At 43.0% G+C, this 17,500-nt stretch overlaps 1 protein-coding gene across 1 annotated transcript in view; it reads left to right on the top strand.

Annotated features, from left to right (window-relative positions):
• Positions 1 to 17,500, top strand: part of Larp4B (La-related protein 4B) — a gene marked incomplete in the record, with an annotated part of 45,831 nt that overhangs the window by 21,712 nt on the left and 6,619 nt on the right. Inside the window, 9 exon segments of the mRNA XM_070130467.1 lie at positions 9,574 to 10,177; positions 10,788 to 10,924; positions 11,106 to 11,218; positions 11,509 to 11,649; positions 11,828 to 12,106; positions 13,264 to 13,403; positions 13,502 to 14,284; positions 14,452 to 14,660; positions 14,973 to 15,822. Coding sequence (XP_069986568.1) covers positions 9,574 to 10,177; positions 10,788 to 10,924; positions 11,106 to 11,218; positions 11,509 to 11,649; positions 11,828 to 12,106; positions 13,264 to 13,403; positions 13,502 to 14,284; positions 14,452 to 14,660; positions 14,973 to 15,822 — 3,256 coding nt within the window.

Here is a 17,500-nt window from a genome sequence, read left to right as displayed (position 1 = left end):
TCCCGCTCTCTCACTCCTCTCCTCTCCACCCTCGCCCTCTCTCACTCCTCTCCTCCCCTCCCCCCTCTCTCTATCCACTTCTCGTCTCCCCTCACCACCCTCTCTCTCCCTCCCTCCCTCCCTTCCTTCCTTCCTCACCTCCCCCTCTCTCTCTCTCCTCTCATCGTCTCCCCTCCCTCTCTCTTTCTCCTCTCCTTGTCTCCCCTCCCCCCTCTCTCCTCTCCCTCCCTCCCCTCTCTCTCCTCTCCTCCCCCCCCTCTCTCCTCCTCCCTCCCCCCTCTCTCCTCTCCTCCCCTCCCCCTCCTCTCTCCTCTCCTCCCTCCCCCTCTCTCCTCTCCCTCACCTCTCCTCCTCCCCTCTCTCTCCCTTCCTCCTCTGCCCCCTCCCCCTCTCTATCTGTCTATCTCCCTCTCTCCCTCCCTCCCTCCCTCTCTCTACCCCCCCCTCCCTCCCTCTGTTCTTCCCCTCCCTCCCCTCCCTCTCTCTCTTCCCCTCCCCTCCCCTCCCCTCCCTCTCACTCTTCCCCTCCCCTCCCCTCCCTCTCTCTTCCCCTCCACTCCCTCCTCTCCTCCCCCTCCCCTCCACTCCCTCCTCTCCTCCCCCTCCCCTCCCTCTCTCTCACTCCCTCTCTCTCTCACTCTCCTCTCCTCTCCTCTCCTTCCCCCTTCACTCTCTCTCTCGTCTCCCCCCCCCTCTCTCTCCTTTCCTCCCTCCCCCTCTCTCTCCTCCCTCTCCTCCCCCTCTCTCTCTCTCACTCCTCTCTTCCCCCTCTCTCTTCTCTCCTCGTCTCCCCTCCCCCCCTCTCTCTCCTCTCTTCGTCTCCCCTCCCCCTCTCTCCTCTCTTCGTCTCCCCCCTCTCTCTCCTCTCCTCGTCTCCCCCTCTCTCTCCTCTCCTCCCCCTCTCTCTCTCCCCTTCCTCCTCTGTCCCCTCCCCCCTCTCTATCTATCTATCTCCCTCTCTCCCTCCCTCTCCTCTCTCCTCCCTCTCTCTTCTTTCCCCTCCCTCCCCTCCCCTCCCCTCCCTCTCTCTCTTCCCCTCCTCCCCTCCACTCCCACTCCACTCCCTCCTTCCTCTCCTCGCCCTCCCTCCTCACTCCTCTCCCTCCCTTTACTCTCTCTCTCTCTCTCCCTCCTCCCTCCTCTCTCCTCCTTCCTCTCTCCTCTCTCCTCCCTCCCCCTCCTCTTTCCTCCCTCCCCCTCTCTCTCACTCCTCCCCCTCTCTCTCTATCTCTCTCTCTCTCTCTCTCTCTCTCTCTCTCTCTCTCTCTCTCTCTCTCTCTCTCTCTCTCTCTCTCTCTCTCTCTCTCTCTCTCTCTCTCTCTCTCTCTCTCTCTCTCTCTCTCTCTCTCTCTCACTCCTCTCTCCTCCTCCCCCCCTCTCTCTCTCTCTCACTCCTCTCCTCCCCCTCTCTCTTCTCTCCTCGTCTCCCCCCCCCTCTCTCTCCTTTCCTCGTCTCCCCTCCCCCCCTCTCTCTCCTTTCCTCGTCTCCCCTCCCTCCCTCTCTCTCCTTTCCTCGTCTCCCCTCCCCCTCTCTCTCTCCTCTCCTCGTCTCCCCCTCTCTCCTTTCCTCGTCTCCCCTTCCCCCCTCTCTCTCCTCTCCCTCCGTCTCCCCCCTCTCTCCTCTCCTCACCCCTCCCCCTCTCTCTCCCTTCCTCCTCTGCCCCCTCCCCCTCTCTCTCTCCCTCCCTCCTCTCTCTCTCTCCTCTCCCTCCCCCCCCCCTTCTCTCTCCTCTCCTCCCCTTCCCCTCTCACCCTCCCCTCTCTCTTCCCTCTCCCTCCCTCCCTCCCTCTCCTCTCTCCTCCTTCCCCCTCACCCTCCCTCTCTCTCTTCCCCCTCCCCTCCCCTCCACTCCCTCCCTCTCTCTCTCTCACTCCTCTCCTCTCCTCTCCTCTCCTCTCCTCCCCCTTTACTCTCTCTCTCTCTCTCTCGTCTCCCCTCCCCTCCCTCCCTCTCTCTCTCTCTCCTCCCCTCTCCCCTCCCCTCTCTCTCTCTCACTCCTCTCCTCGTCTCCCCTCCCCTCTCTCTCTTCTCCTCGTCTCCCCCCCCCCTCTCTCTCTCTCTCTCCTCGTCTCCCCCTCTCTCTTCTCCTCCCTTCCCCCCTCTCTCTTTCTTTCCTCTCCTCCCCCTCTTTCTCTCTATCTCCCTCCTTCCCTCCCTCCCTCCTCCTTCCTCTCCTCCCCCCCTCTCTCTCTTTCTCTCTCCTTTCCTCGTCTCTCCTCCCCCCTCTCTCTCTATCTATCTATCTCCCTCCCTCTCGCCCTCTCCTCCCCCCTCTCTCTCTATCAATCTATCTCCCTCCCTCTCGCCCTCTCCTCCCCCTCCCCCTCCCCCTCCCCCTCCCCCTCCCCCTCCCCCATTTTCCTTCCCCTTCCTCTTTCGTATTCTTCCTCCCTCTCTCCCTCAGTCACGCTCACGTGTTTACGATCATGTTCGCAAATGTGTCGTAATAAATTTTGAAGTGGACAATTCATAATAGAGAAACTGTGCCTTATTAATAACAACTAAATGTAGTGTGGCATGACAGTCCAGAGCACATAAGGATTTGGTACTATGGTTATGTTCTTTGCGTATGTATTGAAATGCGAAATCATCTGTGTATGAATTTGGTAAATGAAGGTGAGATGCTGTGTCGGGACAGGAGGCCGATAAATGTATGGTGGCGTCGTGCTGCGGTTTGGTGTGTGATGCGGGCTGGATGGAGCCTATGTGCGAGCTAGCGTGAAAGTGCCCTCGATTTTTTTCCCAGGTCCATGAATGAAAAACGGTCGCCGAGGTGTGTTTCTTTTTTCCGTTCTTTTTCACGCTACGGCGTTAGCAAGACCATAATGTTAGGCGTTGGTGATGATGCAATGGGTGTTGTGAGAAGGACGAGCGAGTATTGTGGTAAAGTCACGTGGTGGGCGCGGGTAGTGGCGCGGGGCGGCGGCAGAGGGCAGCAGCGGCGCCTCCCATGATGCACCATGATGAACCGCGGCTCAAGAACCATGCGGCCGGTGCGGCAGCCATCTTGGAGTATCTAGGTCGTCTCTCGTTGGGACACGTCCCTCATTTCGGTGAGTTTTACCTCTTATCTCACTGTCGGACGCACGTCTGATGGTGCACGAGGGCGGCGCGTGTGGCGGAGGAGGTGCGGCCGCAGTGTAGCAACGAGTTTTGGAGTGGTCGAGGTGTTTTGGAAGAGAGTTGAGTGAGCCCGTTATCCAGGGTGTCACAGCGATGTTTTGTGACCATATTGACCCTGTGGTCGAGCTTCACTGGAGTGACCCAGCACCCATCGTGGCTCTGCTGTGCTCAGCGTGGGATTTTAGTGCCAAGCCCGCGGTGCCTTTTATGTAAGGAAAAGTGATGATGAAATAGATTGTGCAGACCACCACCACTACCACGGAAACAGCTGTTTACGCTAGCCAAAGTATTATTTCTCGCTAGTTCCCTCACACTTTCGGTATCATAATCTACGCAGGTATGCTATACAGTTTCTTAGTATGGACGATCGGTGTTTTAGAGAGGATTTATAAGCGTTAAGGTTGGAAAGTGGGGCGTACGTTATGCACGAGGGGTTCAGCGTAGGTTCCGTATGGAGAAACACTGTTGTGTTATGTTGGTTATGCTGTACCAGACGGAAAAGAGGGCCTCGGCGACTCATTTTGCCTCACTAGTGCCTCCGAATTTGCCATTGAGAGAGAATTACGTTTTCGAATGAATGTATTTCTCCTGCTAGTAGAAGTGGGTGTTAGGTGTTCATATACATGTTATTGTGTTTATGTTGAAGTCCCCCATTCCATGAAAAAAGCATTGTATGCCTATGTCTTTTACTTTTTAAGAGTTTTTCTCTCAAAGCATGCTAAGTCATAAACATATGGTAACTACTGCTTGTGAATGCAGTACAATTTTGATACATAACACATTAGTAATGGAAGCGGATTCAAACTAATTTTGGGATTTTGATTCAGTGGTGATGCAAAACAGTAGCTCTTTATTGTTGTATGAGAGTTAAGAGATGATTGTTAAATGATCAGTCACAGAAATTGTAATGTAACTAACCTGTCTTGCATGATATACAAAGGTAGGGAGATATGCTTAATTTCAAAGAACATTTGAATACCAATATTTTGTTACACGTAAGTTAAATATGTTAGCAGTTTGTTAGAGACATAGTTTGCAAGACCCTGTTTTTATGTTGCCACAACTACAATATATCTTTTTAATTAGTTTTGTAATTACTTGGAGTAAGAATAGACTCCAGCAAGTGATATCAAAATTGACCAAAAATTGCCGTAAAGGTCTATAAGTCCTGTTTTGATGAGATGTTTTGTGAATTTTTAGATTTTTGTTTTTGTTTTTTCCTTTTATGCCTCATGGCACTACAGTTTAAGGTAAACAGTTAGCCCTTAGAATGGTTTCTTATTTTAGGATCAACCTCGTGTGTATCATAAGTGTGAATGCTGCACCAAAACCATTACAGTTATCTTATACTATTGCTTCATGATACAAGATCCAGCTCAGGACTGCCTCTATTAGTTGAACTGTAAAATATCCTGAACAGTAATATGAAATAGTCCTTATGGTTAACTGATAGATTGAAAAGCAGTTTTCATTGGTTATGTGCTGTAGATGAATTCGTATTTGTTTATGAAGTGACCGCACCCTACCGAAACTAAATCCCCTATTACTCTAGCCAAACCTTGGGTACTTGCCTATAAATTCATAAACATCGCTATATGAAACACTCACCTTTCCAAAATGGGGCTTTGGCCTCCAACAAGCACCTGATTGCTTGGGACTGGGTCTCCTTTCAGCATTTGCCACAGCCTATTTACTTCATTTCCGATATTTCTTGCCTGCTCATATCAATCAGCTTAAACAGAATTGTATCAGTCAATTCATTTACCAGTCAGGGATGAAGATTGAAATAGCTCCTGGAAGTGTCATATTTCTAAATTTTCAGTTTGCGAAGGAATCAGTTTATCGGTTCCATATACTGTCATTCATGAAAATGTATTTGTCACCTTGGCTTTTCTCTAACTTTGCAGTTGCTCAGAACATTTGCCACTTTTCTAATCCTACTGCAGTTATTTTAGATTATTCAATTTCCAACAAATTATTAACCTGTAATAGATAAAATACTGTTTTGATGTAGCTGTAAATTGGACAAAACACTAGACATAAAGGATAAGTTGTCTATGAATAAACCGAAAATAGACATCCAGTTTGCATATGAATCCCTGTATTTGACATCCTTTTGTAGTTCATATACAATATTGTTAACATATAACTCTTGAGGACTGCTGCTACTCAAGACCAATTCCTACAATTACCATGGCCTCCATGCCTTCAGTTTTATGCTAGAGGTCAACAAACCTCCACTACTTTTATTTTGCAAGACATATCATAGACTAACTCCCCTTATATGACAGCAGACCACAAAAGTGGCCTGCAAGCTTTGTCCTGCCAGAAGTCTGTTGTGCTTTATTGTCTTTTGCCAAAGTGCCGAAACATGAGTGAGTGCTTGAGTCAGTGGGAGTATATTTGAAAGATCATTATAGACTTTCTTATCCTTTTCAGATATTTAAGGGCATAATATCTATATTTATTTATATATATAATGTATATCTTTGGCACTGTCCTCATCAAAATGAACCAGATGTGTTTGTATGAAACCAAAGGCTGTATTGGCAAAATAAGATATATTCAGTTATCGTAAGTACTTTAATCTACAACTTGTCCTTAGTGATTTTACTCTATATCCTATTGAGATCTTGTTATCTCTATCTAAAACAGTTAATTTACCATTTGGAAACTTTAATGTGATTTAATAATAACTTTGATGGCTATTCTGGAAAATACCAAGATGACAAGTTAGTTTGACTGTATAAATGATGATGTGGAATGTAAATAGTTTGTCCATTTCCAGATGTTTTGACTTTATGTTAGGGCTTGATATTGCATAATTGTTAATATTGCTACAGTGTTGTTAGAGCCACTTAGTTTTTCATATTTGATAATTCTTCATTCATGGGCCTCTCCTTCAACTGTGCCATGAGAGGTGGTGTACCAAACTTACTCACTAACTAAACCAATTGAAAACTTGGTCATCCTAGAACATGGGAGCTTTAGTTGATATTTTTGTCTACTAGGTGTGTCTAACTTTGGAATCAAACTGAAATCCTAGATTTTTACCCTTTTTGGCCATACCTAAATCCAGAATCAGGGGAACTGGGGGTAGCCAAACTTTAGCTCTTCTTTGCCTGCTCTGTTTTTAGGGACAATGAGAATTACCTTTTATAATCCTGAAAATAAGATGAATATTAGTATGGAGTTGGACAATTCAGAATGTTTTTTGTCTTTATTTATATTCTTTTTTTCTATAAAGAGGTTTATATAAGGTAAAGCGAAGTTCAGCTCTGTATAGGCAAATCATATATATTTTCAAAACAGCCATGAAGTATTGCAAGTGTTGAAGTTTTAAGTTTTTCCCTTTTGATGTAATTGTTCGTGATAGTTTTTTCATGCTGAACTAATAGGTAAAAAATGCAAAAGGTATAAGAAAGATAAGCATTAACCATTGCACTTCATGTTGCCATTTAATGACATTATTAGCAAGTTTTGAAGGTGACTGATATGCAGGTTCTCTTTATCAGTCAATTGGTGATGTTCATGATCAGAATTGTAGAGATATAGATCATCACCATTCTTACAAGTAACACTAAATATGAGCAAATGTTTCAAGAATCTGGCAATCATACAGAACTAAATAATTCATACACAGTTCATACACATTTGAAAACTTGGGATAAGCAAGTAATTTTTTTGTAGTAAACCATTTATTGTATGAAACAAATTACTACAGCATAGGGCATGTTTAATTTAACTTAAGTTTGGGAAATAAAAGTACATTTGTGATGTGAAAAATTGCAATCCTATAGACAAGAATAAATTGTACAATAATGGTTCGCACATTTCAGAATATTATCAAACAAGCACTTGATGCTATTGAGTACAGAATGGAAACAATTGAAAATTATTCATTTATTTAAGTATTACATCTGTGTAACTTGTATTGGTTTATTCATAAACAAGTACTTGTATCAATTTGTTTGTTGTCTTGTTTTGAGAAATTCAGATATGTAGTTTTGGCAAGCTATGGCATAGAAATTATTCTAAATAAGTATGCAATTGAGATAAATAACATTCATTTGCACATTCACTTATTGTTACATACTCAGACAAGATGTAGATGGTCTAATTCGTTTTTTTTTTTTTTTTTATTATTTCTAAGAAAAAAGTATAGCCATCCAGTTCTTGTTTTTTGTTTTATCATAAGGACTATACAAAACAATAACCTTCTATAGCATATAAGAGTTTTTTCTGCATCAGTGAGATTTATATATGTGTAGGATAGAGATAAAGTAATACTATGGATAAAAAATGTAAAAGCACATTAACTGTGATTACTAATATGATTATCAGCCTTTGCCAAGTGAATTCCCAGGGCCTGTAGGTAGAAAGAAATATATCTGAATGAAACTGGTCTTCAGTTTTGTTAAGAGGCTGCATTCATTAGCCTGTTAAAGTCGAATGGTTTCAACCTCTGTATGGAGATTATTTATAATGTTGTATATTGGCTTTATGATTTTGTTTATGCAGTTATAGAGGTCAGGTCACTCACTTTATTTCATCTTGACTAAAAGGGTTTAGGGGACCATCAGTGGAAATTTCCATCATCCTTATTTATAGGTAGGTGTAGATAAAATTGCTATATGATATCTCTACTTTTACATACATATTTTCAGCTAAAATTCATTCATAATCCATTAATTTCTAGAAGAGAAGAAAAAAAAAGTGCAAAATATGAAAACACTTACAGTAGATATATTGTTACAACAGTGGTCCATGAAAAAAATACAAGAGAAACCATATATAGTAGGAAACTTTCCAATAACATATATGTTAAGATTACTCCTATAGTTTTGTGTAGAAATTAATTTGAAAGATATTCAGTGAAGACTGTTTTTCAAACTTAAAAAAAAGAAAATATAATCGGCATGCACATTTTTTATTATTTGGAACGCTCACACTGTTTGTGCTCTCTAAATTAGAATTGGACAAGTAGCAACTGACTTGTGCCCAGTACTGACAAAAGTAATTTCCCCAGCCTTTGTTCTGAGAATTATGGATCAATGTTAGGAAGAAATTCATGGTTAAAATAGGCAGTCTATTGTCTGTGAGGGCCCTTAGGTGCAGTTCAACTGGCCTTGTGTACACACACGTCTGGCCGTGAGCGCAGCAATTTGGGCCAAATCGCATCACTTTGGTACAAAATGTAAGGGCTGAGGAAAGCTAAGGATAACCTGACCTATAGCATTCTTTTCCTTTGGTATATGCAGGCTTTCCAGGGTGTAATTAAAAGCTATTTTCTGTAATTTACTAAAAGAAATTATCAATATTTTTATCTATAAAGTTAACAAAAGTTAAATTCAAGATTTTATATGAAATATTTAGAGGAAATTATCATAATTTGTTTTTCATTGCCAAAAAACAAATAAACAAGAAATGGCGAAGTTGAAACAGGATCTCCACTCGCCCATTAGACTAGTGATGATGAATTTGAATCTGTAAATCCGTTTCTGTTCTCTCTTTAAGGAATTACTCCATGAAACATGAAACAATGGTGAAAACAGGGAATAAGTCGTTGTACTCCATGTTGCTCAAACTAGAAGTACTGTGTGCAGTGTTATTCAAGCAAGAGGCATGTGCGGTCTAGTACGATGGTGCTTTTCACAGTTGAAACATTACACTTGGCTAGGCACTTGGACACAAGTCAGGTCCTAGACAAAAACAGTTAAACCGAGCCTTTACACTCCAATGGCTAAAATGTCTAACTTTCATTAGTATGAATTTGGCAGCAAATATTTGTCTAATGGTGGGGGAAGTAGCAGGGTTAACTTTCAAGATGTAACAGTAATGCAAATCATTGAAGAAATTGCAAAGAACAGTCACAGGCCCTATGTGAATATTGGTCCAGTATCCCTAAGGGAGGAGATAACATTCATATAAATATAGAATACTCCCTTACCCAATCACCCCTCTAATCCAGTATTCTGACACAGTGGGAGGTCATATACGACACTCAAGACTTGTCCATCATCTGTCAGATTGATTTTATCTGAAAATGGTAAACTGGTTCAATGCAATAATGACACTATTTAGGTATCTTCATGACTAAGGGTTAAAAGCTTTTGTATTCCACATTGTAAGGGCCTCAAAATGCAGGCTTTTGTCAGTGGCAGTTAGTTGCAAGATGTATTCAGGTCATAAAAGATCAGGAAAATCTATGTTGAAGGCATGTTACGGTTAAATCATAGAATGAGGTGTTTGTTTTTTGGATATATATATGATGGTTGTAGACATTTCTGTTAGATGAAAGAAAGCTGCAATTTTTCTCATTTTGGAAGATACTGTTGCAGCTAAACTTTATTAATCATATGATTTAAAAGTTTATAGGTATTCATTGTTGGTTATAGATAGCCATAACATTATGGATGATAATAATTTACTCTTTTATTACATTCCAGTTTACCCCTTGATGAATGGGGATGTTGGCAAGCAGTATTGTGGGGTTTGCCCCCACACTCCTGATACTCCTGGACCCATGGCAGTAGAGTCTCCAGTGGAGCCCTGTAGCTCCTCCCCAGACACAACTAGTGGCACCAGTGGTCCCACAAGCCAAGCCCCTGGTAAAGCTGTGCAAGTTGACGACACAGTTCAAGACATGGCAGCAGCTGGACAGAATGCAGATCAAGAGGGGAATGCTAAGGCATGCACTCCCCTGGGCAGCAGCCAGCAGAATGGGGAAGTGTCTCCCGAGAGCAGTCGACCAAGTGCCTCCCCCCTCCCTGCCTCAGTGCCCACCCCAGACTCTAGTAGTAGCAATGCTCCCTCTACTGAAAACCTGGAAAAGCCTGAAGAACCGATTCCTGAAAGTAGCAGCAAAGAAGACACAACTACAAGCGAGACACAGGGCACACAGACAACACCAGCACAGACTCCCACTCCGAGTACGCCCACGGCAACCCCTCCAGCACAACCACAACAGCAGCCCACCCAGCAGCCTCAGCAACTCACCCGGGACCAGATACAGCAGTTGGTGGCACAGCAAGTGGAATATTTCTTTTCTAGGTGAGTAAAGGCTGTAATAGTTATTCTTCTTTTTATTTTCTTCTCTGGAGCACTGATAGTAATGACAACAGATTTGCCTTCATGTAGAATGCAGGAATATTTTTCTTGTCATGACCCACACTTTCAGACCTTGACAGAGATAACATGTGCTATATATTTTTTACAAGGTGTGTCCAACATCATGATCTCTAGCATTAACCTCAGATGTGGTTGCATATTACCTAATACAGGCTGCTCTTTGCAATTTTTAGGGTTAGCCATAAACTGTAGACTATTAAATTCAGATTGGGATAGGGTGGAGTTTAAAAGGGGGGGGGGGGGTCTAAGCTTGTAGATATGGTAGGTTTAAGTTTTGCACTCATCGTTTCCATGTAACCTCTTAAAATATGGCTATATGGCAGATTGAGTGCCAAAGGAAAACTGCTCAGTAATTTATTTGTTGCACATATAGCAAATAATCAACTGATTATAGTAACAGACCTGTTTAAAGGATATAAATTCATTGTTTTTGTTTATCAAAATGTAATAAGTTATTATATTTTTGCAGTAAAACAGTTTTTGTTCCAATAGAAATGAGTTTCAGTATGTGTAAAAGCAGCATCTCTTTCAGGGAGAACCTGAGCAACGACCCATACCTGATCTCTCAGATGGACAGTGACCAGTATGTGCCAGTTTATATATTGGCCAATTGCTCACAGTTTAAGAGCATCACTAAGGACCACAGCATTATTGTAGAAGCTCTCAAAGGTATGAATTTACCCTAGTGCTATACTTGTTTGGCTAATTGTGAGGCACAAGAAACCATAAGGGATCTTTGAAAATCAACATTTTGAATTTTTTACTCACCAGTGTTTGTTAGCACATCCATTACATGTTTTTCAAGCAAAATAGCTCAAAGGTTTATATATATTCTTCATCAAATTTACAGAATCGCCTTTTGTCCAGCTAGACGAAGAAAATAACAGAGTTCGGCCCAACTATAAAAGATGCATTGTGATTCTAAGAGAAATTCCTGAGTCTACTCCAGTTGAAGAGATTGAGGTATGTACAGGATAAACAATGAAAGTTTAGTCATATATGTGTACATGAGGTCTCCATATGATTAAGAGACTGATCTATGGTGCTGTTTGATATGCTATCTTGTTTGAGAATATTGTCTTTACTCAAATTACTAAGCTGTAAGTTTGAAACCACTGTTCCCTTGGTATAAACTTTTGACCATGCATTACTAACATGATTGATGATTGATTTATTAAGATACTTTTCTGGTTATTGTTGTGGTCCCAGTACACCAGGTTAGAGTGTAATAGACATGTGTACTTCTCTTACAGGCAATGTTCAAAAGTGACGAGTGCCCTAAGGTAGTTTCCTGTGAATTTGTTCACAATTCTTCTTGGTATGTTACGTTTGAATCTGACGAAGACGCACAAAAAGCATATTGGTACCTCCGAGGTGTCGTCAAGACTTTCAAGGTATGGTGTCTATCTAAAGATTTTGTTGTACATATTTGTATATATGATAAAAACTATTTGTTATTCATTAGGATATTACTTAGTGATGTGTTATAACAAAGGTTGTGTTAATGTGCTTTGAAATGCTGTTGATTTTTCATTTCTGTATTCCAAAACAAAAAATGTTTCCTTATTTCAGGATAAGCCCATCCTTGCTAGAATAAAGACAAAACCAGTGTCCAGACTAGGTTGTTTATCAGTATTACCATCATATGGAAATAAAGGTGGAGGTGAGGGGAAGGAAGGATCTGGTCCTCCCTCAACCCCAGGTTCAGCTGGGTTACCGGGAGGACCTGGGACCCCTGCCCCAAATACCAATTTCAACAACCCCGGGGGACAGCGGTTTATGTATTCATCAACGCCTTCAACTGTTACTGCCAACTCGTACACATATTCTTACACAACGCCAGCTGCCTTTGTAAGTAATTTACAATTTTTGTTGTTTCTTTATTGTGCATACTTCTTTCAAACCAGAACATTTCTCTTGCTGATCTGGTATGCTGCTCTTTCAGCAGACAGTAATGGACTTCTGAAAGTTGCAGAATCTAGATGGCAAGGTAGTTATCCTCAGAAGTATTAATTTATACTGGAGCAGGATATATTCTTATATTTTGTAATATAGTTGTCATTTGTAATGTTGGGTACTTGTGTATATTTGTATCAGTGAACTTGTTAGTTATTCTAACTGTGAAAGCCTCTTTACATATTCACATTTAAACTTGCTTTTGAATTTGAAACCTTGCAGTCCAGTAGTGACTGCAACAGGTCTCAGCAATGGAGCTACTAAATTCCTTTTTTTAATTCAGGAGAGTTTTTGGTAGCCAAGCAAAGGTTATGTATTATTATTGATAATGATCATAATGAATGCTCTTAGCTGTTCAACCCATTCATGCCAGAAGATGCAAATCATGTCATGGCAAACCAGGTCAAAATGCTGGATGGCAAGTATCTATGCCACATGCAGCTTTTAAGTTGTTTGCACTTAACAGTTTTTGGCAATATCCAAGTGTGCAGCCAGTGCAGAGAGTAGATTTGTTTCCCAGACTTCTAATTTTTACTGTATAGTTAAGGGAATGTTTGTCATGAATGGGTAAAAGAATTAATTGGTAGCTGTTGATGTAAATCCTGCAATGTGGACAGAAAACTTCACATTGATTAGTATATGTATTTCACTCGTGGATTTGTCCTTTCCCTCTCAGAGAGGATCTGGAAAACTGCAGCTACTTCAGTTTCTCAAATGAGTTAATCCTGTTAATGGTTCATTGACTGCTTGTTCTTTCTGCATTTATCAGGCACATACTTGATTGTTAAAGGTTAAGGAATGTATTAATATAGATTCTTCAACTTTAATTAGTTTAATTTTTGGTTCATTTAATTCTTTGATTTGTTGTAGGGCTGATCTACAAAGGAAAATATTCTGATAATATTCTAATAGGATATTTTTGTCAATCTCACTCTTACTCCATTCCTTAGAGCTTGAGATATGTGTTTTGAGATGCTGATTGCTAGATGAAAATCATGAAATATTTCAGAACTGATAGATGATTAGTCTAATAAGAGATCAATTTTTTTCAGTTCTACCCAAACATGGTGCAGTGGACAGCCCCAGGTGGGTTCTATGACATCAACGGGTTTCTGCAGTTCAATGGACTCTCACCACAAGCTGCCTTCAAGCCCCCAAGTAACCATAATGTTAGATATAACGGTAACAGAAGGTAAGTCTTCTTTATGTCTGTCATTGTATACATATACAATACAAATACATGTAGCATGAGTCAGCCAGAGTAAAATTAATATGTAGGTATCCTTCCAGGAATTCAAAACATCGTGATGGCAGATATGATAAGGTTGACAACCGTCATAATAGTGGGGCTGGCCAAGGAAGCGGAGGGAATAGCAACAATCATGGGAATCATCAAAATCACTTCCCACATTATCCACCGCAGAGGCCGCATCCCCACCATAGACCACAGTCCTCTCAGTCCCCATCCCAGTCTGCACACAGGAATTCCCAGCCTCCCACTAGCACTACTGCCCCTCCTCCCCCTCCACCTCCTCCTCCACCACAGCCATCAGCAGCAACATCAGCTGGAACCAATAACCAGAGCTTTGCTCAGTGCGATCTCGCAATAGCTAGTCAGTCTAACTTATACACATCATTTAGCCCCCCAACGGGTCCAGCAACACCTGTGATCCGGGCTGAAAAGAAAGAAGTGGTTACAGTGTCCAAGGCATCTAGTAGCAGTAGCCCATCACCTGTGTCATTAGCACAGACGCCTGTGCATACCACTACTGCCAGTCCTCCCTTCTCCAGTACCTCTATGCTCAATTCCTCAGTATCCACAACTACTGTAGCAAGTGTGTCTGCCACTGTTGCATCAACAACTTCAGCAGCCACAGTCAGTGTTGCTACCACCACAAGTACCTCACATCAACCAGCCCAGCAGCACCAGGCACATGGACCCACACAGCAGCAGCATCATGCTCAACATCAGGCTCCTGGTCCGCCGCACCGGAACAGCTACAATAATGACCATTATCATGGTCATTATCAATACCACCCTGGACCTAGGGACCCTCAACAGCCAAGACAATTGTGAGTAGGCTTTTCTTAATGATATGCTAACACACTTGTGCTTTAAAAAAAAAAAAAAAAAAAAAAAAAAAAAAAATAGATCTAGTTGTAGACTTTGTAAATAAGAGTAGCATATAATTGGCCTATTTACTTGTGAAATCCAGTTTCAAAAACTGGTTTTGCCCCAGGTCTCGTGGTGTTCGCCGACGACCACGAGGTCGGGAAGAGGAGACCCAGACAAGTGGTGGTAACCGTAGTATGCCTCAACGAGGAGGTTCCACACAGCCTCCTAGCAATGACAACACAAAACAGGGAAATAGCCAAGAAGCAACTCCTCCTCCACAACCACCACAGCCACAGTTTGACCTTGAGGCTGCAGCTTTTCCCCCACTTCCAGGTGACAAACAAACCTCTTTGCAAAATTTGACATTGATTGTCAAAGTTGATTTTATAGGTCACATTCTCTTTAGAATACACCAAAATAGTGGTTCTTAACTTTTTGGGCCTGTGTACCTCAGGTCTGTTATTATGGTGGGTCCCCTTCCACATGCATCCAAAGTGCAGATGTGTTTTGTAGCTGCATTTGCAATATTTGTCATAGGGAAAACTTGCCTTCAGTAATGATTTTGAAGATTACAGGTTTAGATGTAGAGACAACCACTTCATGTAAAGAAAAATTTTGTGTATTAATACATGATGCATTTTGCAGGTTCTGATGAGCAAGTTCCAGTTGCAGAAGAAAAGAGACAGCCTGAATCACTGCCTTCTGCATGGGGAAGTGACACTCAGCGTTTCTCAGATGTAATGAAAGGAACCGCAAAACCCCGTGCACCATCACAATCCTCTGTGGGAGAGAAGGATTTGCCTTTAGAACCCTCTATTCCCTCCAGCAGTACTTCTCCTGCCCCTTCAGTTTCTGCAGCTGCAGTACCTCCAGTAGCCTCAACTCCACCATCCACAGCAGCTACTACCCAAGCTAGTCAAACCTCATCTACTACTACCACTTTACCATCATCTCAAGATGTTCTAAGCACAGCACCAACCACAGTTTCATTATCCTCTAGCTGTTCCACAGTTTCCTCGTCTACAACTTCAAATACCACCAGTAATGTAGTTGCTAGTAGCAGCAGCAGTAGCAGCAGCAGCAGCAGCAGTAGTATTAATAAATTGGAGACAAGACCTGTACCTAGGGAGCAGCGAGGAGGCCGGGAAGACAAACGGACAGTACCTAATAGTGGGATGAAAGATAGGCGAGATTATACTCGGGACCATCAGAGAGATTTTTCACAGAGGGAATCTGGTCGATCAGGAATGGGTAGAGATCGTGATCACAGACTTGGCCGTGATAGCAACACTCGTACTGGAAAAGAGAACAGGCCTGTTCCATCACGGCAGTGGAAAGAAGAGAAAGTGGATGCAGATGGCTGGATCACAAAAGGGCCTAGGGAGTCCCGTGCTCACCGTGAGATGAATCGTGAACAGAGAGAAAGACAGGAGTCGAGGGAAGTAAGGGCTCAGCACCTAGTGAATGGGGACTCTTCCCCCCCACCCTCTCCTAAGTAAGTAGATTGTGACAAGTGTTTTATGAAGTATGTTATGCTTGTGTTAGTATATGTAGTGTAGTTTACTTATGTTGAAAATGTACAGAAATAGCTTCTGGAAACACAGTATTGTTTAAGGACCCATAATCAAGAAATGAGAGATGCTTTGCTTGAAATAAAATATAGAGAAAATAAACGAGATTTTTTAAATGATAATCCTATGAGTTGTACATGTAAGGTACAGGTAGCTAAGTATGAGTGTCTCATACATGTTACACAAGAAAATATGAACAGAATATAAAAGAAAGTCAGAAAATTGAAAGTGCCCCTTCCCACCCCTTTATACACATCTTATATCCTACTAATTGTAATGGATCCTTAAATTTATACAGTTTTCAGTTAGTTATTTCCTTGAGATGTTTACAAAATTTAGTGTATGCTGGTCACAAATGAGCAGTATCATAACATAATTAAAATCTTAATGGAGTTGGAGTATTAATACAGTTAACTCAGTTCATTTCCTGTAGATTGCTGAAGTTAGTGGTAGTACTAGTTGTACAGTAAACACTAGATAATCTGTACCAAGTAGAACATCTAGCTAATCATCACAATCAATGTAAAACTTAAGGAATGTGAACAGAGCCAAATTATCGCCCAGCATCTTGTTTTTACCTATTGGCCAATTGGTAATGTTGGTGGGAGAGACTTATGCTCTAGTTCGTAATATAAATGGGCTACAATTCATCCTTTCCTAAAAGAATTGAAAGAAACTCCCTTTATGACCTGATCATACATTAGACATGCATTAGAGATAACTACTTAACATTCGAAAAAACATTCTCTCTCTCTCTCTCTCTCTCTCTCTCTCTCTCTCTCTCTCTCTCTCTCTCTCTCTCTCTCTCTCTCTCTCTCTCTCTCTCTCTCTCTCTCTCTCTCTCTCCCCCCTTCCCACCGCCTCTCTCTCTCTCTCTCCCCTTCCCTCCCCCTCTCTCTCTCTCTCTCTCCCCTTCCCTCCCCCTCTCTCTCTCTCTCTCCCCTTCCCTCCCCCTCTCTCTCTCTCTCCCCCTTCCCTCCCCCTCTCTCTCCCCTTCCCTCCCCTTCCCTCCCCCTCTCTCTCTCTCTCCCCTTCCCTCCCCCTCTCTCTCCCCTTCCCTCCCCCTCTCTCTCCCCTTCCCTCCCGTTCCCTCCTCGTCTCTCTCCCGTTCCCTCCTCGTCTCTCTCCCGTTCCCTCCTCGTCTCTCTCCCGTTCCCTCCTCGTCTCTCTCCCGTTCCCTCCTCGTCTCTCTCCCGTTCCCTCCTCGTCTCTCTCCCGTTCCCTCCTCGTCTCTCTCCCCTTCCCTCCCCCTCTCTCTCCCTTCCCTCCCTCTCTCTCTCCCCTTCCCTCCCTCTCTCTCTCCCCTTCCCTCCCTCCCTCTCCCTCTCTCTCTCCCCTACCCTCCCTCCCTCTCCCTCTCTCTCTCCCCTACCCTCCCTCCCTCTCCCTCTCTCTCTCCCCTTCCCTCCCTCCCTCTCCCTCTCTCTCTCCCCTTCCCTCCTCTCTCTCTCTCTCGCTCTCTCTCTCTCTCTCTCTCTCTCTCTCTCTCTCTCTCTCTCTCTCTCTCTCTCTCTCTCTCTCTCTCTCTCTTTCTCTCTTTCTCTCCCCTCCCTCTCTCTTGATCTCCTCTCTCCCTATCTCTCTCTCTCCTTATCTCTCTCT

This window comes from Penaeus vannamei, chromosome 15, assembly GCF_042767895.1.
Source record: "Penaeus vannamei isolate JL-2024 chromosome 15, ASM4276789v1, whole genome shotgun sequence".
In the NCBI taxonomy this organism is placed as follows: domain Eukaryota; kingdom Metazoa; phylum Arthropoda; class Malacostraca; order Decapoda; family Penaeidae; genus Penaeus; species Penaeus vannamei.
The sequence above is the reverse complement of the archived record's forward strand: the minus strand, read 5'-3'. Positions and strand labels throughout refer to the sequence as shown.